Source organism: Dermacentor variabilis, chromosome 6 (genome assembly GCF_050947875.1).
Source record: "Dermacentor variabilis isolate Ectoservices chromosome 6, ASM5094787v1, whole genome shotgun sequence".
NCBI classification, from domain to species: Eukaryota; Metazoa; Arthropoda; class Arachnida; order Ixodida; family Ixodidae; genus Dermacentor; species Dermacentor variabilis.
The window spans coordinates 11699465-11724761 of record NC_134573.1 but is presented as its reverse complement, the minus strand read 5'-3'; the positions used below and the strand labels follow the sequence as shown (position 1 = coordinate 11724761).

General features: G+C 45.5%; 1 protein-coding gene across 10 annotated transcripts in view; it reads right to left on the bottom strand.

The window, feature by feature from the left end:
• qtc (GRIP domain-containing protein quick-to-court) overlaps positions 1-25297 on the bottom strand; it is a 243365-nt gene that overhangs the window by 204726 nt on the left and 13342 nt on the right. For all 10 annotated transcript variants that reach the window (XR_012828838.1, XR_012828840.1, XR_012828839.1 and 7 more), the window contains exon 2: positions 24066-24271. Coding sequence is in view for 7 of the 10 variants with exons in the window: in XM_075694766.1 (XP_075550881.1) it covers positions 24066-24271 (206 nt within the window). In the remaining 3 variants the exon portion in view is untranslated. The remainder of the gene's footprint in view (positions 1-24065; positions 24272-25297) is intronic.

Genomic DNA, 25297 nt, shown 5'->3' with positions numbered 1-25297 from the left:
ATCGTGCATGGCTCTCAGTATGTCCGTTCGCAGACTTTGCGGCACCACCAGAAGGAAGCGTGCGCCTTTAGCCGAATAATTGATCTTGTAAAACAGGCCGTCACGGACACAAAATCGACCGGTGGCTCCAGGACGCAATGCGGCTACAAATAGGGGTTCCAAACTAATATCATTTTCCTGCTCTGCTTTGAAAGCCATCGAGTCTGGGAATGTAGAAGAAATGGGAGCAAAACAGTCATCAAAATTGTCTTCGTCACAGGAAGGCGGGAGAGACAGTCCGCACCTGCGTGACGACGCCCGGACTTGTAGGAAATCATACTCCTGCAGTCGAAGAGCCCAACGTGCCAGTCGTCCACTCGGGTCACGGAGATTCACCAACCAGCACAACGCGTGGTGGTCAGTAACGATAGTGAACGGGCGTCCGTAGATATAGGGCCGAAATTTGTGGACAGCGAAAATGGCTGTCAAGCATTCTTGCTCGGTCACAGTGTAATTGTGTTCCGCCTTAGTCAAAGAGCGACTAGCATAAGCCACAACGTGTTCAGCTCCTTGATGACGTTGCACTAGTACGGCACCGATGCCGACGCCACTGGCATCAGCGTGCACTTCCATAGGTGCGGATGCATCGAAGTGACGCAATACGGGCCCTGACGTCAGTAGAAATTTTAGCTGGCGGAACGCGTCGTCGCAAGCCGATGTCCAGTTGAAAGGGACGGCTTTTTGGAGAAGACATGTTAGGGGGTACACCACGTCAGCGAATCTTGGGACGAAGCGACGGAATTACGAACACAGGCCCAAGAAACTCCTCAACTCCCACATTGAGTTCGGAGCTTCGAAGGAGCTGACTGCCTCAATCTTCCTTGGATCTGGCCTCACACCGTTTTTGTCGACCAGATGCCCAAGTACTAATGTCTCGGTTTCCCCGAAACGACATTTCTTGGAATTTAGGATCAAGCCGGCTTGTTTGACACAATCCAGAACAAGACTGAGACGGCTGTTATGCTCACTCAATGTGCTGCCAAAAATCACCACATCGTCGAGGTAGCACAAACAAATTCCCCATTTAAGTCCTCGGAAGATAGTATCCATGAATCGTTCGAATGTTGCTGGCACGTTACAAAGGCCGAACGGCATAATGTTAAATTCATAAAGACCGTCTGGTGTCACGAAGGCCGTTTTCTCCTTATCGTCTGGGTGCATGGGTATCTGCCAATACCCTGATCGCAAATCCAGTGATGAAAAGTAGGCAGCGGAATGTAAACAATCGATGACATCATCAATTCTAGGAAATGGATACACATCCTTTTGGTGACCGCATTCAGTTTTCTGTAATCAACGCAAAACCACCACGATCCATCCTTCTTCTTTACTATGATCACTGGTGTTGCCCACGGACTAGAGGACTCTTGAACAACACTTTTCCGCAGCATGTCTTTCACCTGTTCAGCAATAACTGTCCTCTCTGTTGAAGAAACGCGGTAAGGCTTTTGCCGAATGGGGTGCGCAGATCCGGTGTCAATTCTGTGGCAAGCACGAGAACGCGGAAGTGAAGCCTGCTTATCGCCTTGTGTGAAATCGAATACAGAAAGATGTGCCCACAAAACTTGTGTGAGAGCGCGGCGCTCATGTGAGGGCAGCGCCTTGTTGATCATCCATAGGATCTGCTCTTCAGAAGTACTTTGGTGAGGATCGCTAGTATGCGACTGCTGCTCCTCGCTTAGAACTGTAATGGAGCTGTAAGTAATCTCGTCAAATTCAGCAAGCTTCATATCACGCGGAAGAACAGCAGGGACGCAAGAACAATTGAAAGCCTACAAATTTGAGGCGCCATTCACTACTCTCACGACAGAGCGCGGTACAAGTACATCTTTCCTTGCACAGCTCGACGTAAGTGGCTGGACTTGCGCGTCAAACGATGAAAGGTCGGCAGCAGCAAAGTTGACAGGGACACGTGACAGCGACCAAGGCGGTAGCAGCAAATCATTCGAAACAACACAATAGTTTTTCACTGGTAAGGATGTGTCAGCAAGGGTGGCGAGAAGCGCGCTATTCAAAGCAATTTCGCCTGTGCCACAGTTAATGGATGCACCACAATCCTGAAGAAAGTCAATCCCGAGAATCACATCATGAGTGCACCGCGGCAGTACGAGAAATTCTGTTTTAAGATCTTCTCCTCCGAACAAAACGCTTGCAACACAAATACCAAGGGGAACTAGGCACTCTCCACTGACACCACGAAACGTCACATCACCATTCCACGGGAACATAACTTTCCGACCCAGCCTCTCTCTGAAAGTCGCACTCATGACGGAAACGGTAGCACCAGTATCCACTAATGCTGTTGCAGGTATACTATCAATTAACACACGTACTTTGTTCTTCAACATCATAATAGGCAGAGGAGTATTTCGCAGAGACGCAGACTGTCCGGCGACCTTACCTCCATCGGCCGCGCCGGCTAGTTTCCCGACGGCGGTGGTGACGGTGAACGGCGTTGGTAACTGGTTGGGGGCGTTGGGCTGCAGTCTGAAGCTAGCGAGCCACTCCTACTATTTTGACGGAAAGCATTCCGGGGTGGCACGCCTGTGGTGTTTGCAGTATCAGGGTCTGTCGGCCAACGGTAGTCATAACTGTCACATTCAAAATTAGGCCAAGTTGGTGGTGGGCCATATGTTGTTGTCTGTCGGCGCCGGCGACAAAAACGAGCAATGTGTCCTGAGGCGCCACAGCTGTAACACACAGGCGATGCGCGACCGACGTTGTAAGCCTCGGTGTCAACCCTGGGACGCTGCGAAAAATAAATGCGATCTTCCGAATTCCGATTCGTGGTGGTAGCTCGACGAGTTCGTTGATCATGCGCCATGTCGCCGGGAAAGGTATGTCGGTGCTGTCGCAGCTGATCGACTCGACACTCTGCAACACCTGGCATGGCAGACAATGCGGACACAGCAGATGCACGTTGTTTAGGTTGGTTGGAAGCACAGCCAAGCTGTTCGACATCCGCCCCTTTGGTGTGGCGTTCAAGTTCTTCGGGGACAATTTGCCTTATAGTTGCCGCAAGGTCAAATTGAAAACTGTAGTTGTCATTTTCGTCAACACTTGCCACCGTTCTGACATTTGCTAACCTGCCGAACTTTGGCGTGATATAGCGCAGCTTCAAGGCCTCAAATGTGCAGCAATGCTTGATGAGGTCGGCGACCGAGGCGAGACTCTCCTTTCCGATTAAATAATTGTACACATCCTCGGCTATGCCTTTGAGATAGTGTCCAACCTTGTCCTCTTCGGACATTTGAGGATTGACCATTCTGCAAAGCTTCAGGATTGCCTCTATGTACGTAGTACAGGTCTCACCTGGGACTTGAGCGCGCTGAAGCAATGTCTGCTCCGCCCACTTCTTTTTCGTGGTGGAAACGCCGAAGCACTCCGTGAGGTGAGTAACGAAGCTGTCCCACGTTGTGCAGGTATCTTCATGGTTCTCGAACCACACTAGCGCAGTGTCTGTGAGGAACAGAACCACGTTGTCGAGCTGAGCCGTGGAGTTCCAGTCATTGTACTTGCTCACACGCTTGTAGTGGGTTAGCCATTCCTCCACGTCCTCACCAAATTTTCCTGAGAAAGGGCGGGGCTCCATTTGATGCATCCAGGCGCCGGTTGTTCACACTGGAGCAGCCAGAGAAGGCTGTTGGTCACCGCTGTGGGAAATCGGGATCTCAAGCGGTGTTGGAGGCAGTCGAGCGAGGCGTCGGCTCCGGCGTGGCACTTGCTGCAGCAGCTCCGTCGTCTTGGTCGAAGTACCCCGCACCTCCACCACAAAACTGTTACGATTAATGTTAAACCGGCTTTATTTAAGGGACGAGATTGTAAACCGGCTTTATTTAAGGGACGAGATTGATGGTGAAGTCAAGGTGACGTCCCGAGGCTGCACCAGCTAACGTCTTCTTTCTCTTCTGCTCGCCCCGGCTCATGCCCTAGCAATATTAAAGAGTACTGGCCCTAGCATGCTTCCTTGGGGGCACACGAGACTTTATTAATTTGAGATTGCTGTAGCTATCATCTAGTTTAATGCATTGTAGTCGATCAGTAGAATTATTTAGGAAAAAGTTATAGAAGTTGAATGCTAGATTCTTTAGCTTGTTGAGTAATATCTTATGTACTACCGTGTCAAAAGCTTTTGTTAGGTCTAAAAATAAGGCTAAGACTACATTATTAGTTTCTATTGATGTACTGATATAGTCAGAGAATTCTTCCAGCAGAGTAATTGTTTTTATTCTTTGTGAAACCAAACTGCACCATGTTATTCAGGGAATACTTTTTGCAGAATGATTGCATTACATAAATCACATATTTTTCCATTATATGCGCTATTGTGGACAATATCGCTATCGGTCTGTAATTTGCGCAATCACTTCTCTTTCTGTTTTTGTAGACAGACCTTACGATTGAAATTTTCAGTTCTTTGGGTATTATGCCCATTTCAAAAATTCCGTTTAGAATCTTTAAAAGTACTTGTTTGGGTCTGTGAAAGTTGAAGTACAAATCTCGAGGGCAGATTTTATCAAACCCTGGTGGTTTGAACTTTACCATGCCTTGAATTATCGTCCAAAGATCAACTTCGGTCATTGCTGGAAGATAAGCTGACTGCGCGCATGTGCGTTTTAGCTCGTATTCTAAATACTGGTCACTCTCCGTTTTTTTTTTTTCAGCTTCTCTGCTGCAACAATAAAGGTTTCATTAAATTTATTGCACAGCATCTGTATGTTTTCATTTGGGAAATTTCTTTTTATGGTATCATCGATGCTAGCTCATTTGGATCTGCCCACTAATTCATTTGCCATAGTCTAAGCCTTTTTCACATCCTTCTTGCATTCCGAAAATCGGCGCATCAAATATTTTCTTTTTTCCAGGCGTAACTTGGCTGTCACCGCGTTTCAAAAAGTTTGAAATTCTGCTCTGTGTTTTTCGTTGCCTGGTTCTTTTTTACACCATTGCCATGCTTTGTCTTTTTAAAAGTACAACTCAATATCACTTGTAATCCATTTCGTATTAGGATTTCTTTGCTTAATTGTTATGATTTTAGAAGATTTTACGTCTATCATGCTGAAAGTTTCAACAAATTTGTCATAAACTGGCTTGGTCTAAATGTAGAAGTGAAATCCAATCTGTGTCCTTTATGTGCATGTCAACTTTTGCATTGTCTATAATTAGTTTTTTTATTCTTACTTCGCAATCCTCTGCGTCATTATCAGCCATGACTACAAGTGATGTAAAGTAATGATCTGCTAGTTTGACTTTAAATACACCGCTTGCATAGCGCTGCTGTCTGAGCCGAACGACAATATGATCAATGCAGGTTTTCGTTACTCTTGAACCCAAATATTCCTCTCTGGTGTGTTCATTAAAGGGACACTAAAGGTTACCAGAAACTCAAGTTAAAGTGGTAGAGCAATGTTCTAGAACGTCTAAGGCGTCAATATAATCGCGAACAGAGCTTTAGTAACAGAGAAATTGAGGTAAATGCATGACACGATTTGAGACCCCCCAGCGACATTCCGGTACTAGCCCGATGACGAAAGGTCTCCTCATAATTTGTGTTACTAATACTCAACTACTCGTATTAAAAATATAATTTCATTCGATTATAAGCCGGAAAAAATGCTACTTGTCTACGTCTATTCGATTCTAGGAAAAAATAACATTTTGACGTTACCCTTCAGTAATATGGGTGTTCGAAAGGTTTCGTTTTCGCTCGACTCTGCACCGCGCACGCTTTGGAGTTTCAGTAGTTTCGTTATCGCGTCGTGCTGTGAGGGTTCTGCTCGCGAAACTTTCATTTGGAACAAGCAGCGAGAATGCCACGTCCATGTGATGTCGTGGGAAGCCCTCGTTGCTTTCCCGCTCCGGAGAGCCGGTGTCGAGGCCGCCGTCATAGTACGCAACGACGCCGGCAGTGCGAGCCCTCAGAAGCAGGTCGCGCTCGTCGGTGCTCAAATCGCTGAAGTTGAGCCCACCATCGCGAGCCAATCTGTCGGTGTCAGGGTCCATTGCGACGAGCGTCGAAGTTAGCGTCATAGAATGAAGTACCAGCTTATGGGCGTCTTGCGCTGGAGTGTGAGGTATAGTAGCGGCGCCTGGTGGCGGTGCGGAAAACGACATTTGGGTCGTGCCAGCTTGGGTCGTATTGAGCCCTGGCTGTGGCGAAGCACGTTTCTAGGCCGAGTTTTGCGTCGATTCGCACATTTTTATGCCCTGTTGCGAGTGCGAAAAGGCTCGTCGCTTCTCATAGACCACGCCGACCACGCTGCGAGCTCGCTGCAGCCTATAGTTTAACGAAAACGGACTCTCCGTGTGCCGTGGGACGTAACGTGGGACGTAATTCGTTTCTCCTTCCGCTAGCCACCATACTCCCGCTTTCGCTCTGCTGTCGGCTCTGTCTTGGCTCTGTTTCTGGCCGCGCGTTCGCGTTTTGCGCAGAAAAGCCGTAGCGCCGTCTGCGGACGCCGTTCTACTCACCGATGGCGCAACGTCACTATGAGACCATGATGTCAGTTCTCCTCGATCGGAGGGCGGGTGATTTGAACTGCGCTAGAGGTACGCGGACGCTTCAGAACGCATTTTCTCTTAAAATAAGTCTCTCCTTGGCACGAAACAAGCGTTTCGAGGTTTCTGGGATGGTATTTCAACAGTCCACGTTGACTTAATAGTAACCTTTAGTGTCCCTTTAATTACATTGACCAGTCCATATTCTGCAAGTACATTAAGATGATATTAAGATGATCTGTCACCGCTTTCCTAGACACTTGCATTATGTCAATATACAAATCCCCTACCAGTATAAGCTGCTGCTCATTCACATACTTCTTCAACAGAGAGTTTAGCTCCTCTAGGAACAAATCTGTGTTCATGTTGGGAGGCCTGTATATCGCACATACAGTGTAGGTCCCATCTACTTTACTTAGGGTGACAACAATAACTTCTGCATAATCAAAAGCTACTTCGAGCCTATTAAAAACCCAGTTATCTTTCGCAAATACAAGAACTCCTCCTCCTCTTCAATTTTCTCAGCAGAAAGCAGTCTGTGAGCAACCCCTGAGCCTGTATCTACCTTGTTCGCTTGCACTCAGATTAATCTCGGTGATCACAGTTACATTGATGTTAAAGAGTCTCATGTGTAAATATGCGCATAATTGATCCCAATTCTTTTTTATGCTGCGTACATTTATGCATACTAAGCCAAGTTCTCGTTTTATTTTGTTATCAGCGAACACTTGTTTCCCAATGTTTTGTTACGGCCCCTACACCCACGTGTTTTTTTGTTTTGGAGCCATCAGTGTAGAATTCCATGTGATTTTGATATTTGTCCTGAAGAGCACGGAATTCTTGTATAATGTGTTCGTGTGCAGTGTCTCTTTTCTTTAAATGTGTTAATGTCCAGTCTGTAGGGTTCTCATCCGTGCTCTTGGGACAAAGGAACGACAACACAGTAGTGCAAACAATCACAACGGCATTTATTGCACCTTTCATAGACTAATGCCTGCTAGCCGAGTTGTTATTCACAAAACATGCCGATGGGCGAGCAACAAATTGCGGAAGTCTAATTCACCGTGACCGGATAACAAGCGAATATGTTCGCCCCATGCTGGACACCAACGCCAGGCCGTTCGCGCGTACGGTCACGCAAACAGTGGCACGTTCGAACGATCGTGTTCGTCTACTCCGGGGTGGGCCTCACGAGACGGTCTCACAGAAGCATGGATCGGCGCACGCGCAGAACGTCCGCGCCGTTTGCTGACCCTGAGCCAAAGAGGAAGAGCTTTCTCCTTTTTGCACCCAGGTAACCCCGTCGTTAGGTGGCATTAGCAGAGCAACACTCGCGCCATCTCTCATACTACCCTGCAAGCATACCGACCGCCGCAGTAAAGCCACGTAGCGAAGCCGGTTTACACGACACGGGAGCTATGCAAGAAAACAACATATCAAGGGACACGTAAGAGTCGCGCATCCCCACAAGTCACATAACTGTGTGAAATCGTACCACGGGGCCATCGTCATGGTTTTTTGGCAATCTGGAAGGCTTCACAAGGTATACCATACTCCCGACAATATTGCTCATATCGCAGGACAAGCAGCTTAATCATGTTTGGTTTATTTGTGTAGTGTAAGCGTGAGTTGCACTGTGTGACAATGTTGTAGCACATGCGTTGTGGTGACGACTGAACTTTGAGCACATAGGAAAAAGTCAGTAATGCTCCACGCTGCTGTAAGGGAGGTTCACTACACTCAACGTATAAACTCTGGACAGGTGATGTTCGGTAGGCACCACTTGCCAATCGCAGTCCTAGGTTATGTACTGGATCGGGTCGTCGAATGTAAGACTGTCTGGCTGAGCCCTAAACCATGCAGTCATAGTCTAGAATGCTGCGCACAAGAGACCGATAGGTACGTAAAAGACACGCTCGGTCGCAACCCCAATGCTTATGAGACAAAACTTTAAGGATATTTAGCACTTTATTTGCTTTATTCATTAGTGCTTTTATGTGAGCTTAGGAAGTTTAGTTTGGTGTCAAAGGTTACTCTTAAAAACTTATGGTCTTGTTTCACCAGCAGTATGGCGTCATTCAATTTTAGGACTGGATCACTGTGTAGCCCTCGTTTCTAAGAACAAAATAGTAACTGTTTTCTGTGTGGAGAAACGGAAATTATTTTCGTTAGCCCATTGTGTATTTATTTATTTATTTGGTACACCTCAACGCCTGCACGGCATTATCGTAGGGGTTAAAAATACAGGCGGTCACAATGGAAAAATATTCAGCAACATCAAAAAATACACAAGTAAATACATTTTTTAAGCCCTGAAATTTGCAAAAGCGGAAGACAAACTAACAAATTATCAAACAAAGTATGTACCAAAGTAACTAAAAAAAAGAAAACTAGCGTGTGTGCAGAGATTAATAACACAACATTCAAAGAATATGGCTCTCAATAGCATTTTCAATACTAGACGCTGCTATCACTTCATTAGGGAGCTCATTCCAATCACTAATCATGTTAAGAAAAAATGAATACTTAAACACATTGGTACGGCAGTGATAAGCTCTAATTTTGTTAGCGTGGTCTCTCCCAGATGAAACTTAATGCGGCTCCTTAATGAACATTGTTTTGTCGATACCAGTTTTACTTTTGTATATACCGTAAAGGAATTTCAATCTAGTGATTTTCCTGCGTAAAGAGAGAGTTTCCAACCCAACCCTTCCTGTATTCCGGATCCTCTGATAGTAAAATTCTAATTTCCTGTTACGAAGCATGCTGCTTGCTTATGGACTCGTTCTGTTGTGTCTGTGAGGTTTTTAGTGTACGGATCCCAGGTAACGCATGCATATTCTAGAGTAGGCCTGCCGTTTGTTAAATACAAGGTTGCCTTCAATGATGAAGGAGAATGCTTAAAATTTCGTCTGAAAAAGTGAAGAAGACGGTAAGCTTTCGTGCTAATTGAGTTAACATGATTAGTCCAGTCAAGCGTTTCAGAAAACGTAACTCCGTGGTATTTAACATGCTCAGTGGTACTGAGTGCAATATTATTTACGCAATAGGAACTGGGGAATTTTTTCTTTTTCTTTGTAAACTGCACATGGTAGCATTTACTGGTATTCAATCATCTGCCACCGGTTGCACCATACAGACACTTCTTCAAGGTCGTCCTGTAAGACGGACATATCGGCATGGCATTTCACTTTACGATACATGACACAGTCGTTGGCATACAGTCTAATGGTTGATTTAAGGCCTAGTACTAAATCATTAATATAAACAAGAAACAAAAGTGGCCCAAGCACACAGCCTTGAGGCACTCCTGATAGCAGATGCATTGGAGCTGATGTCACCAAATTAAGAACAACTTGCTGTTTGCGCAGGTGCAAATAATCCTTTATCCAGCCGAGAATATGTACAGTAATGCCTAGGAATGATAATATTTTAGGCAAATCAAATTGTGTGGGACATCAAATGCTTTCCGCAGATCAAGGAAAGGTGCATCTATTTTCTCATCATGGTCCAGGCCGAGTGCAATGTCATGCATGAATTCGGTTAGTTGCGTTATGCACGAAAAACCAGAGCGGAACCCATGCTGAGCCGAGGCAAAAAAGTTATTTGCTTGAAAATGCTTCATCAGATTAGAGTACAGTACATGTTCAAGCATCTAACAGCAAAATGAAGTTAAAGATACCAGCCTGTAATTGCCTACATGTGTACGACCACCCTCTTTAAATATCGGAGTCACGTTGGCTGTCTTCCAATCTTCGGGCAGCTTTTGAATATCTAGTGACTTGTTGAATAATATTACTAAAAAAGGCGTTATCTGTCTTGAATAGCGTTTCAAAACCTGATTAGAAATCAAATCGGGTTCGTGCACTGAATGCACATTCAGATTAAACAACAAAGCCTCCACTCCTTCCTTGCCCACACAATGTTTTCCATTCGCGGTAATCGTGTCAGTGTGTCAGAAATAGCAATGCTATATGGCTTTGTAAAAGCTGAATGAAAATACTTCTCAAAACTTCTGCTTTTCTTTTCTCTTCCTTAATTAAGTTACCATCATTTGCGATGGCCGGGATGCCAGTGTCATCCTTCTTGTTGCTCTCGATATACCGCCAGACCTCTTTGGGATTCGTTTTGAGTTTACCTGCTCAGGCTTGTAGATATGCATTCTTCGCAACCTTCAATTCGCTTTTAAGTTTTGTGCTGACATCTCTTAGCTTTGTGTACAAGTTCGGGTTTTTTGTTTTGCAATATATTTTGTAAGTTCGCGATTTTTTCTGAATTGATGAATGTAAAGCCTTATTAATCCAAGGTTTATCTTTGCGGCACCTAGCCGAAACCACTTTAGACGGAATAAAATCTTAGGTCAATGAAAGCAGTTTATCTCTGAATATGACCCACAGACTGTCAATGCCACTAAATGAACTATAAGTTTATTAATTGTGGTTTGAAGCTGCCTTTCACAGGTTGGCAAACTTGAGGCGCGGAAAGCCACTTGGAGATTGTCTACGTGTACAGAGTGCATAAGAGACGACAGTATAATCTTATTAACTGAGTTCATTTTTACTATGAAGAGTGTTGTGCTAAGAACACAGCCTTGTAGAACGCCATTTCTCTGTGTAAATGTATGGGAATGTACTGCGCCCAGACGCACCTGAAATGTTCTATTAGACATAAAATCAGCTAGGCAGTTCAGCATTTTACCACAGATGCAGAGGTCAGCCAGGTCTCGTAAAAATCCATATGTCCATGTGATGAGCAAAACGAGAACAAGGTGAAAGCCAGAGTCAACGTTTCGACAAGTGGACTTGTCTTCTTCAAGGCGACCGTATGCTTTCCTCGCCACAGTATATATAGGCGAGGTTCTTCTAAAGGGGAAAGGGTGTAAGGCGGGTGGGTGCGTCAATGAGGGAAGGTGTGTTAGCATGTCGAATTGAGAATAAAGGAATGCTTAGCACAAGGCCAAGGCCAGGCAGCATAAATTTATCTGAACTGGAAAGAAGAGAACCTAAACAATTCGTCCAAACTAAGGAGGAAAAATTACTAGATAAATACCAGCGCAAAGATATTAGAGCTGCAGATCCACCCAATGAAACTAATGTAACCCCTGCAGCACATAGCTCCACCGACAGTCCTACAGGCGAGCATCCAGAGTACTGCAGCAATGTAGTAGACATACCCCAGAGTCTATGCCCTGAAGAAGTCTCCTGAAACGTGGTCTAACGTTCTGTCCGACGAACAACGCAGTAAACGAATACGAACTCCACAGAGATATAACATAGTTTTCACGACGCATGCGCATTGAGGAGTTCTTTTACGATAGACCAGATGTAGGAAAACAAGATAGAGGCTCTCTTAGACCACCTAGCATGTGGACACCGGAAACCAAACAGTGCCCAGACCTGGATTTATACACAAAGCTGATATCAAAGGAAATTCTAGAGTCAGCGCGGCATTGCCGGAAACGCAAAAATTTGACCCCGGATCAACACCAAATCCTTAAAGAACTTGCGAAAAGGAAGGATATTGGAATAAAACTAGCAGACAAAGGCGGCAGTATCATAATCTGGCCTATAAGAAAGTACAAGATTGAGGCTTCTAAACAACAGAGTAACCACACCCATTACAGAAAACTCGACTCCAACCCAACTTCAGATTACAGCAATACTGTGATAAACACAATAGCGGAGCTCCTGTCCAGGGAACTAATCATGCAATCTGAATATCGCTTCATGATGCCCAAGAACAAAAAAGCAGGCCGCTTTTATCCTTCTAAAATACATAAAGTTCCGGTCGAAGAAATATTTACAGCAGAAATCCCAAGTCGGCCTATTGTGTCTAATAACACACCTACTCAGTCACTGTCTAAATTCTTAAATCACCACCTGTCAAACATCCCCACCACACTCCCATCTTTCGTTCAAGACACGCCGCACTTCCTTCGAATTATCGACGGCATCAACGCCAACCAAATCCTTTCCGACCACGTTATTCTAGTCACTTTGGATGTTTCTGCCCTTTACACCAACATTCCCATGAGTGAAGGAATTGAAGCAATTTCTAGATCCCTCGTAATGAATCCCCAAGCGCACGCTCCTGAGGTTTACTTATCGCTCCTTATGTTAGTTCTCAAGCTCAACTATTTCTAATTCGATTCTATTCACTGCCTGCAAATTTTTGGCACAAGCATGGGTATGCCATTCACTCCCACGTATGCGAACATTTTCATGGGACAGCTTGAAGCCGACCTACTGAAATCCTACCCTTTAAAACCCCACACCTATATTCGTTACATTAACGACATATTTATAATATGGGAACACGGCACAAGCGCCTTAACCGACTAAATTAGCCATTTCAATCGCTCTCACCCGAGTATTAAATTTACTGCTCACCACTCTCCTAGTCAAATCAACTTCCTGGACATGACAGTTGACACAGAAAACGGAAAACTGAGAACGACACTTTACCGGAAGCCTACGGATAGCCAGCAATATTTAGACTACAACAGTCATCACCCGCGACATTGCAAGCAAGGAATTTTTGTCGGACAAGCGAAACGAACAAGAAGAATCTGCAGTGAAGACCACGATTATATCCACCACCTAAATGACCTTAAAACAACACTAGCAGAAAAGAACTATCCTCAAGTTTCTCTGGATAGAGCTTATGATGTCGCATCAAGAGTGGAGAGACAGTCGGAATTGGCGAAGAAACAGCCCACACTACAATTTGACAGACCGCTGGCCTTTATAACAAAATATTCTAATGCACTCCCAAACATCAACAACATCCTATGAAAATACCACCCAATATTATCAAGTAACGAGCGTCTGAGAAAAGCATTCCCGGATGTACCTAGGGTTACCTATCGCCGAAACAGGAACATTAAAGACATGTTAGTGCACACAAAAGTCAGCCAACAGCATTGCCCCGTACAAAAACATGTTGTCGGCCCAGGTGCAAAACCTGCAGGCACCTTCAAAGTGACATTAAAATTAAAAGCACCGCAAATAGTAATACACAATAAGTCAAATCTAGCTTCATTTGTACAAGTTCTGATTTGATTTATATGCTTAAATGTTCATTCTGTAAGAAACAACGTATCGGTGAAACAGGACAATCAATGAACGTCAGATTAAACTGACATCGCTGGACACAGCTAAAAAGCTTCCCAAAGCCATCGCCGAGCGTTTCAACCAAACAGGTCATAACTTTTACGAACTTAAACTCTACATCTTACAGTCAGATTTCCATTCTGAACGAGAAAGAAAATACAGAGAATCATACCTTATCCATAAGTTCAAGATATTGCAACCAATAGGCATAAACGTTTCAAAGGGAGCTTTAGAATCTATTCGCTATGCTAAATTTCCAGCTATAGGCAACAACACTTAGTTTGGTTTCTTGGCGCATCCCTTTTTTTCAGCCAACGTATCAGACACATTGACACGCTGGCTAACACGCGTGCGTTGACACATGGTTGACAGACGGGGAGGGGGGAGGGGAGGGGGCTGGCCTTGGCCTTGTGCACAGCATTCCTTTATTCTCAACTCGACACGCTAACACATCTTCCCTCGTTGCTGCACCCACCCGCCTTACACCGTCTCGCCTTTAGAAGAACCCCACCTATATATACTGCAGCGAAGAAAGCATACGTCATCTTGAAGAAGACAAGTCCACTTGTCAAAACATTGGCTCCTGTTATCACCTTGTTCTCGTTTTGCTCATTGTTTTGAAATTCCATCTCATGCATTCCCCGTGTTTTCCCATATGTCCATGTGGTATCATCGGCTTTTTCTAAATCGAAGAAAACTGCAAGACAGTGTTGTTTGTGTGAAAATGCATACCGAATTTCATGTTCTAGACGGACAAGATGGTCAGTAGTTGAACCTTTTTATAAGCAAACTGGTGGGGCTCTATAAGGTTTCTTGATTCTAAAATAAATGAGTCTTATATTGTTAATGCTTTCATATGATTTTGCCAAACAGCTTGTGAGGGCAATGGGTCTGTAGGTGCTTGCGGATGTTGGGGATTTACCGGCTTTTAGAAATTGTACTATTTTTTTTCCCTTCTTCCGTCATTACACCAGATTCCCAGATTATGTTGAAAAATTTAAGGAGAGGGTCTACAGATGCTTGAGATAGATGAACCAGCATGGTGTAGCGAATACGGTCGTGACCTGGAGCTGTGTATTTCCCTGCAGAAAGGACTCTGTTTATTTCTTGTTGTGTGAGTGGGGAATTGTATGGTTCACTTGACATGCCAGTAGTGGGCAGCTTCTGTTTTTCAGCAGACTGTTTGTACTGTAAAAATTCCTTTGTAAGCCGTATTTACTTGCATAATGATCGCACTCGCACAATGATCACACCGCTGAATTTTGTCATCAAAATTCAATTTTTTTTCCTTGCCGTGTAATGATCGCATCCTGAACTTGTCACGACGATATGTTGTGTGCCAAGTCTAGCTAATGATGATCGCGCTTACCATCTATCGAATGCTACGTGAATGACTCTTGAAGACATACCAAGCGGTCTGTACGCAGCCAACATTCCTAAGCAGGTGCCCCATTTCATTCCTTTCATCACTTTCCCCATTTCCATGAAAAAATAAAGCTACAGCTAAACTTGCCTCGGCTTTATTATTTGTAGGCTTCATAATGGTTTTGGTCAACAACAACAACATAAAGGGCGCCTTTCGATTCTTCTCGTCTGCACTCGTCAGCATACAACAAATTGCGAGAGGCAACGATAGTAGCCTTGTTTACACTGATACATTAGAAGTGTACCCTATTCATATGCCGACGCTTGTAACACAGCTAAGATATTCGACCACCCTTAGCGGAAACGTGCCATATTAGGATAGCAGTGAAGACAAATGCCGCAGTTTCCGCAGCATGCCCGCCATGTGTTTCTATGTCACTGGCAGCTAAGCGCACCTATCTCTGTTTCTGTGGACATGGCTACGTTGTTATTGTCGCAAACTTTCCAACATTAATGATATTATTCATTACTGATAAGGAAGAAACTGTTTCAATGCGTGTAATGTACTCACGAGAAGAAAAATAATCGCGTTCCGTGCGTTCGGCTCGTTCCGCCAGCCGCCATTTTTGTTTTGGTGTCCCACACTGACAGCGGCAGTCACCTGCCTGTCATCCTGCAGCAAATGCGGGATAAAAAAAGAAAATGTTTCTTTTCGTGGGAAATTTAACCCACGTATGATTGCACCCCGAATTTGAGTCAATTTTTTTTTAGAAAGAAGTGCTATCATTATGCAAGTAAATTCGGTAATTCACTGAACTGGATACATCACAAAAATGTTCGCCAATTATATCTGCCTGTTCTTGTATTATTGTTTGTGTGCCTGGACTTGTAACAGTATTGTGTAAGATGAGTAATCTCATCAAAACTTTCCAACCTGTTCCCACATTCGTTTATATGTGACTGAACTGTTTATCGAAGATATGTATTTCTTCCACAATGATTTTTCTGCCTGCCTTCTGATAAATCATGCTTTGGCTTTGGCCTGTCTTCGTAATATGCCCCAGGCCCTATTTTGAAGCTTTTTCGCTTCTGTGCACTGAGGAGTCCACCAGGGGTTCTTTTTTTTTTTTTTTTTTTGCGCACAAGGCTAGATGTTTGAGGTACTGCCTCTTCTGCCGCTGAAATTAAAACCACAGTGAACTTTTCATTAATTTCATTTAGGCTGAGTTCATTTGAAAAGACTTCTTCAAGTTTTGCATGTTTCCCAAAAATCGGCCAGTCGGTAAGATGTATTTTGAAGATGTATGTTGATAGGTAATGTGGATGATAGTCTGATAAATGCCGGCATACGATCACTTCCATATGAATGTCTAGGACTTCCCCCTTAAAATCACTAAAGACAGACGGTGAGCAGAAGGCTAAATCGAGACAGCTAAATTTGCGTGAGCTTGGTGAAAAATATGTTGGTGAACCCGAGTTTAAAAGACATATGCTGTTAGACAAAATAAAATCGATTACTTGCCCTCTTTGTTCTGTTCTGTAGCTGCCCCAGAGGGTACAATGGGAATTGCAGTCACCTACTGAAACAAAAAGCTCCAGCAACTGGTGTATATTAGATTTTCGAATTGTCTAGTAGTAAAATGAGTATGGGGTGAGATGTAAAGAGAACAGATGGTGATGGTTTTATGCGACAGAACGGTGACAGCGACAGCCTCAAAAGAAGTATTCAACTGAACATTTCGTGTAGGGGTGCCGCCCTGAACGACTATGGTGACTCCTCCTGACAAACGGCTAGAGTGTTCGCAGTCCTTTCGGACAATGGTAAAACCTTTAAGAATTTGACTGTTCTTGGGCCCTAGGTTTGTTTCTTGAAGGCAGAATGCCACTGGTGATAACTTACTTATAATCTCTTTGACGACACCTAGATTGTGAATTAGGCCTCTGCAATTCCAATGAATGATGAAAGCTATTTTATTGGAATTGAAAAAAATTAAGTGTGTGAGCTTACAAGTTGTAGGTGACATGTATTAAAAGACTGATTACTCTTATTAGGGGCAGTAACCGTTCAGGTTACCTGTCCCTTTTTCAGTGGAGTTACAAGATGTTTCTCCTGCTTGGAGCGCTCCAAGGAGCATGGCTCTTTTGGCGTCACTGACGCCGAGGTTTTCTGATTGACCTCCATTGCCTCCTCTGAGGCGCTGAATGATCGGGAGTCAGGCGCCGAGACATGCGTCTCGTGCAGTGGAGTTCGGTTCAACTTTGGGCCCTGAGGCACTGCGGTCTGCAGGCCCGTCTTCGATGATGATGGAGCAACACTGGCTGCAGCCACCAAGGGGGCAGATGGAGTTTCTACAAGGATCCCAGACGTGGACACTGTAGGCTCCTGAAACCGGTGTGGCGCTCCCCCCTGCTGCATCACACTGGCATAGCTTACTTGAGGTAAGTGCCCTAGCCTTTTTCTCGCTTCACAGAATGAGATCTTTTTCTTTACAGTTATTGCGACGCTTTCTCTCTTTCCCAGCAAGGGCAGCTCCGCGAGTAAGCAGGATGATCGCCCTTGCAATTGACATAGTGCGGGAGCATTACATTTATCAGAACGATGGTCATTGGCACTACATTTCGCACATGTTTCTTTGCCCCTGCATGATTGACATGGATGCCCGAACCTCTGGCACTTGAAACACCACCTCAGGTTCAGTATGTATGGCGTGACGCTGATTTTCAAATATCCTGCATCGAGTGAACTCGGGACAGTGCTACTACCAAATTTCAATGTCACATGTTTCGTCGGGATCTGTTGGTCATTTCGTCGTAGTGTGATTTTCTTAATCTTAATCACGTTTTGCTCCTGAAATCCTTCGACGAGCTCTTCATCACTGAGGTTCAGGAAGTCTTCTTCTGATATAACTCCCCTGCTAGTGTTGAGTGAGCGGTGTAGAGAGATTGTCACTTTAATGTCACCGATATTGGTAAGTTCAGCGAGCTTTTCTAGTTGATCTTGCTTAGTCAGTTCAAGGGGGAGGTTTTGCTAGCCATCTTTGAGGCCTTGTAACCAGGCCCTATTGTGTTTGCTAGGCATTTAAAAACTATGAATGGTGACAGTTTTCTAAAGGTGGTGTTGCCTTCACTTTGAAGAACGTGGTATTTTGGCAATGTGTCTTCACTTGGTTTTAAAGAGAACTGAAAAGTTGCTTCGGTGCGACGTCTCTTTAGAGGCCGATCTGAAAGTCGCGGGAACGCTTCTGCCATTGTATGGTTTCAAAATTCGGCGGCAGTTGTAGCCACCCACCACCGACCCCAACAAGGGGACTAATTGACATTAACCTTGACAACGACGCGGGCAGTCGAAAGTTTTCGTTCTCACTCGACTCTGCGGCACCTGCATTTTCACAGTTTCGTTATCGCATAGTGCTGCGCTGATTTTACTGGCTTAAGAAACTTACACAAACTGCAAATAGCAGAGAATTCCACGTCCATGTGATCTCACGGGATGCCTGAACGGTCCACGCCACTTGACTGGAAGCAACTGCATCGGTCGCTACTACCACCGGTCGGTTGGCGCCTACAGGTTCCAAGAAACCTGCAGACGCCAGCTATACACCGCAACTATAACGTAATGTACATACCCAAGGTTGAATATATTACACACGGTTAACCCTTGCTGCCCGGAAATTCGGAAGTAAGAATAAGTGAGTAGAAGACAGGAAAGAATGAAAGTGAGAGAGAAAGAAAAAGATTGAAGAGGGGGACAAGAAGAGGCGACTGCCGATTTCCCGTGGGTGGGTCAGTCCGGGGGTGCCGTCTACGTGAAGCAGAGGCCAAAGAGTGTGTTGCCTCCGCCGGGGGGCCTTAAAAGTCCTAACACCCAGCGTCGGCTCAACCCCCAGGATCCGCCTTTCCCCGGAGACGGCTAAGCTGCGCACGGCTACACGCGGGAGGGTCCAACCCTCGTGTGCTCGGGTACGTGGTGTCACAACACACCAAACGCCTGCTGACGTAGACCCCCCTGCGGGGTCCGTATAAATAGTGTGCTGAGTGAAGAGCAGCAAAAGTAAGCTTGAGGACGACATCACATGCAGTAGATATCGCAGCCAGTTTAGTGGGATGTTGCAGGCCGTGGTGGTGCATGGGCAGTACGGCTGAGGCTTCGTCACTAAAGCTGGCAGCGGTATACACAGCATGCTGATGTTGCCTTGCGTAAGACCTCTCTATGTGCTTGGCATTCAGGTTTCGGGGAATAAGTGCAAAGTCAGGGGACATTCCCACAGAGCAGGGAAGGAGATGTTGAGGCAACTGGTAGATGAAGAAGCGAGAACATGCTGCAACTGGATGCTGTGGCTCTTAGCCGGCACCGATGTGAATGCTTGGCAGCCTCGGCTATTGCGCCAATCAAGTTCATCTGGGCCATTTCGGCTAGGCTGTGTAAAGGTGAGAAATGTGGCGAGCCACTGACGATGCAATGTCACTTGGGCTTGGCATCAGATACTCCTCCTAACCTGCTGCATCACATCTAAAAACTGGGGCAGTGAACAGCACACACTGAATCATCTCATAATTGCTGTTCTGATATCACGTGCTGTATACAGCTATAACTTCTCCAGTCTAGGCCAAAGGCACGAAAAGAAAGAAAGCAAGCAGTGTGAAATGATGCAAGAGAAAAAAAAAGATGCAAACACATAAAAGAACTTTGCAGGCATAAACTGAGGCAGCGAGAGACTTGTAAAGGGAATCATTGACAATGGCCAGAAAGGCCTTTTCTCCTGCTGTGGACACAAAGAAGAGGAAAAAGGTTATGATGATGAGGAGAAGGATAAGGAGAACAATTCCTACAAGAAGTAGTAGACTGGAAAGGATTAAGGGTGGGGATCAATGCGGAACATCTCAGCAATTTGAGGTTTCACAGATGACATTCACCTGTACAGCAGTGCTGGAGATGACTTCCAACGAGTAATTGAGGACCTTAGCCGAGAAAGTGTAAGAATAGGATAGGATCAGTATGCAGAAGACAAAGGTAATGTTCAATAGCCTGGCAAGATAACGAGAAGTTGTGATTGTCAGTCAGGATCTAATATTTGCGAAAGAGTATATTTATCTAGGTCAATTATTCATGGGGGCCTCGATTATGAGAAGGAAATTTACAGAAAAATATAAATGGGCTAAAGCAGATACAGCAGGCATAACCAAACAATGACTGGCAGGTTACTATTATCCTTGAAAAGAGAAGTACAATCACTGCATTTTGCCAGTACAGTAAAACCTCGTTAAACCGTACCCGCTTAAACAGTAGTTTCGTTTTAAAAGTAGTAAAGTCAAATCCCCGACTCAGCGGCCATTGAACATAATGTGTTTCGTATCCGCATAAACCGTACCAGCTTACTGCGTACGCATCGGTTAAAACATAGCGTTTGAACTTTTCGTCGCGCAAACACGGCGCTGCGCCGTCTCCATCGGGCGGGCCGGCAGAACAACACGCCTCAGAGATCGGAACAACGGCCTCCAAGCGCCCTGTGCGTTTGCGCATGAAGCCACATCAACATCAACATCATTTCGACGCGGTGCCAGAGAGCGTTATGGCGCCGTGCAAGCGAGGACTCGCGCCGTTCCGAAGCTTGGATAAAAAAGACGCCGGGTGCTCAGCATAGAAGAAAAATTAGACATCGTCCGTAGTATCGAACGTGACACGAAGACGTCGGCGCTGACACGCAACAGGGATCTGCTGTTGACTACAGTGTGTGGCATTTGGAATGCGAAGAAGTTGTTCGGCAGCGCTGCTGCGACCGCGAAGATATGTCGGCTACGAGGTTCGACTTTTCGCCATCGTTGCCTCTGTTGCTGAAGTGTCGACTAGTGACAGTGACGAGGACGACACGGAAAGCGATAGCACGGGCGATTCAGGCCCGACAGTGGCATAAGCTGCGCGTTGCGTCAGCCTCATGAATGCAATCGTCGCGACGACAATAGGGACGCGATAACGTAACTCTATTCCAAATGAAAATTATTCCAAACTCCGGCACCCGTAATGAAAAAGGCGCCCCCGGGACTTCTGCAGCACTACTGCGCACGTGCACGGTGAATACGTAACGCCAACGAGGAATCTGCCATGCGAGTGTTTGCCGAGAAGAGGGGGCTGGCTGAAAAGCTGGCACGCAGCTTCAGTAAGTTTGAGGCCGCTGTCGTCGGCGTGCTAGGCCGCCGCGGCATCAAACGAAAATAACGCTTTTGTCGCGCGAAGTGAATAAATACTGCATGTTTTTTCCCCTTTCATCGCACTCTCTCTCAGTTCCGTTTTCGACAGGTAAGTGGGCGATCTCATGCTATTCGGTTAAACAGTACTACCGTTTAGTACGTACCTTTCCCGAGCTCCGGCCAACTACGGTTTAACAAGGTTTCACTGTACTAACATATGAGGCAGAAACTTCGACATTAACAAAGAAGCTTGAGAATGAGTTAACCCTTTCGCTGTCACGGATGTACCGGTACGTCATCGCGCTTCCCCCCCCACAGCGTCACTGACGTACCAGTACGTTCTCTATCGTGAGTTCAAAATTTCGCGCCCGAGCGCAAAGCTGGCGCTCGTAAACTGCCCACGCCATCTGTTGACTCTTTCTACAAGTTCGTATTTTCGTCCCGACCTGTGTAATACATGTATTGAGTACGGTGCAAGTGCCCCTCCCCCCTTTCTCTTCGCTGAGTGGCGTGGTGGCTCCGCGTTCGCTGGATCATGCGTCGCGCGCGTGTAGCTATGGGTTCAAGGGTTGTTCTGCCATCTCCGCTAGTTTGAAGGTTTTTATTTTTCTTCTGTTGGTATGTTTGCTACGGCGCGTCAAGTTCAGGCGCACGCGCCGTTGCCTCTCCGAAAAGAGTGAATCGATTGCTGCTTTCGCTCTCTCGCTGCACCGTCGCTTCCGACTTGCAGCAGTAAACGTAAAGCCCTTCGAACTTTGTTTTAGCCTTTTTCCATCTCCCTCTGTCTTCTTGATCACACAACGTCCCATTTCTCTCCGTTGTTCTGGCGACTGAAAGCGCATCCTTCTGGCGCGCGGTTACTTTCGGATACCTGAGGCGCGCGGGACCTTCGTCTGCTCATTGGAGCGGTGGCTCTTCCGATTCAGAATACGAGCCGAGCTTGTATTTGGACTCGGACAGCGTCTCATGCGAGTAAGAGATGAGTTCCGCATCGTCAGATTCGGATGTTGAACGGATGTTAGTCAGGCTGGTGATGATGATGATGTTTACTAACAACAGCTGCAGAACACTGAAATGTGCATATTGCATTGACTATGTTATTTGTATACCAATCATAATCAAAAATAAATTGCTATGTCCATTCCCTGTTATGCTCGTTCCCTGACACCAAGCCGACACCGGGGGTGCGTCACGGCCAGAAAGGTCCGACGGCGAAAGGGTTAAGGATTGTTCAACAAATGAAAAGCTTTAGGTATAACGTTAAGCTACAGGAAGTCAGCGGTGTGGATTCGAGAGCAAATGGGGGTAGCTGATATTCTAGTTGACATTAGGAGGAGAAAAAGAAGGAGTTGGTCTGGCTATGTAATGAGCAGGGCAGATAACCAACACTCTTTTTGCAAAGCGCAGTGGCCATCATCCACTTCCAAGTTTCATGCCCACGCTCTCGAACTACTGCTTTTTCACAGCCTCATTTTTCTTCCAAGCAGCACCAGTTTGGAATGGCCTTCCCCACCAAACTGTACCTATAAGTTGTCCATTGATGTTCTTTCAAAGGCTAACAGACTTCTATTTCAATAAAGCAGCAACATGTAACCCCATCCCTTGCGTAAAGGGACACTACAGACAAATACTAAGTTAATATGGACTGTTAAAATACCATTCAAGAAACCTTGCCGCGCTTGTTCCGTGCGAAGAAAATACTTAGTTTATGAGCAAATTGCATCTGAAGTGTCCACATAATTTTAGTGAAATTCAAATGGCCCGCCCCTAAGCAGGAGAGCGGTGACATTGCAGACGCCATCACCACCTTCTACTGCCGCCGGTATGTAAAATGCCCAGAGAGCGCTATGGTTCCTTGCGCTAAGCGCAAACGTGTGGCCACAGAGAGATCTAGCCAAGACACAGCATTGTATTCACCGGTGCAGCTGCTTCCAGTCAAGCGGTGTGGACCATTCAGACATCCCGCGAGATCACAGGGATGTGGAATTCACTGCTATTTGCAGCAGTTTGTGCAAGTTTCCCGAGCCAGTAAAATCAGCGCAGCACTATGCGATAACGAAACTGCTAAAACGCTAGTGCCGCAGAGTCAAGTGAAAACGAAGACTTTCAACTGCCCACGTCGTTGTCAAGGTTAATGTCAATTAGTTCTTTTTTTCTAAACGTTTAATAGAACTGAACAAGTAGAATTTTCTTCCATCTCATAATGCAATGCAATGATCTTTTTATTATGAGAGGATGAGTACTAGTGACAGAATTATAATGAAAAGTGCCTACATCATCGGGCTAGTACTTGAATGTCCTGCGTGAGTGGCAAATCATGTCCTGCATTTACCTCAATTTCTCTATTACTAAATCAATTTCTCAAACACTGATGCCTCAGACCTTTTCAAGCAATAATCTATCACTTTAGCTTGACTTGATATTTGCCTTTAGTGTCCTTTTAGGGAGACAAAATGAACTGCATTGGTGGTCTACACAGAATGGGTGCCAAGAGAAGGTAAGCGAAACAGAGGATGGCAAAGAATTAAGTTATGTTATCAAATAAGAAAACTTGAGGCATAGGATGGTGTCAGCTAGCCCAAGACAGGGTTAATTTGAGATTGCTGGGACAGGCATTCATCTTGCAATGCATATAAACAGTCTGAAGATAATGATGATGAAGAAAAGTTTTGTCCCAAAAGCATTCACTTACAGGCTAGTTGGTACACTGTTCTTGAAAACCATGTTTGCGCAGCTCAAACATAAAGGACGTTAAAGCCTACATCATTTGTGTTCCTTCATGCCCTGTAAGTTTGCACTCAACAACCTCAGTTTTCAAGATTAAAAAGACGCCCCAAGTGTTTGCCAGAGGAGCAAACAGCTCACCCGACTGCTGGCCAGCTGGTCGGCTCGTGGCTGAGCCACAGGACACGAGGCTAGCTGTGCTCCCCACCGAGTCTCCATCGGCCGACGGGTGGCTGCAGCAGGAAGGCGCTGCAGCATGCCGCTCCCCTCGGACTCGCACGGAGGCACTGCGCCTTAGGAGGCTCGGGATGCGGCTGCGGCCATCACCCTCCATCAGGCCAGGAAAGCTGCCCACACAGTGGTACAAGCAAAGATGCTTAGGCCTTGAAGTTGAACAGGATCAACTACGTTCACTTGACCATGCACTGACTGTTTTTATAAGGTAGGCATTGGCACACTTATTGCCAAGTCATCTTTAGCCATTCCTGCCTCGCACTTCGCCAGAGTGGAACCTCCTTACTGCCGATATTGTAGCCATCAGGAACAATGAACATCTTCATGATGCATTAGTTAACATTATATTAGCAGTCAGATCTTAAATGTACTCCTAACAAAACTACAGTACTAATTTATTTTTTCTTTATTTGTTTCATTTTTTTAAATTATACCATACCCACTCCCCTCTTTTATATGCCCCTGGGCCCTGAGGGCAACTGAAGTACGAGAGTTGTTCAGTAAAGACTGAGACTGGGTCTGGTGCTCTTGACTGTTCGTTCACTGCATCATCTCTTGACATAATTCGTAAACGTTGCAACATCATTCATTTTGCACCAGATGTCACATCACTTTCCCTCTAATGCAGCAGCAGCAATACGCATCCAAACATGAGCTAACATGTCATAGCTTCCAAGTGTGCTGGTTGTGTGATCGATGGCAGCTTTGCATGAAGAGCGCTATGCGATCAAGTTTTGTGTGCGGCTTAACAAAACAGCCACAGAAATGTATGGCTATGTGACTCGTACATTCAGTGAGGATGTCATGTCTTGTGCAACGTAATTTCGAGGGGTTAAAGACTTCAAAGAGGGCCGGGCAATCCTGATTTGCAGGGAGGGAATGGTGCACATCTTGCAGCCCTTTCTGTGGAAACCGTCAACACAGCGGCTGAAATGATACAAACAGATGGATGCCTTACTGCCAGGCAACTTGCCCAATCCCTAGAGATCTCAGCAAGATGCACCCACAAAATTTTGAACAAACATCATACATCAAGAGTCTGCACGAAGTGGATCCCTCGCCTGCTCACCCCAGTCCAGAAACAAAACTGTGTAGACGTTTGTCTTAAGTGGAAGCAGTGCCCAGAAGGTGAAGACTGG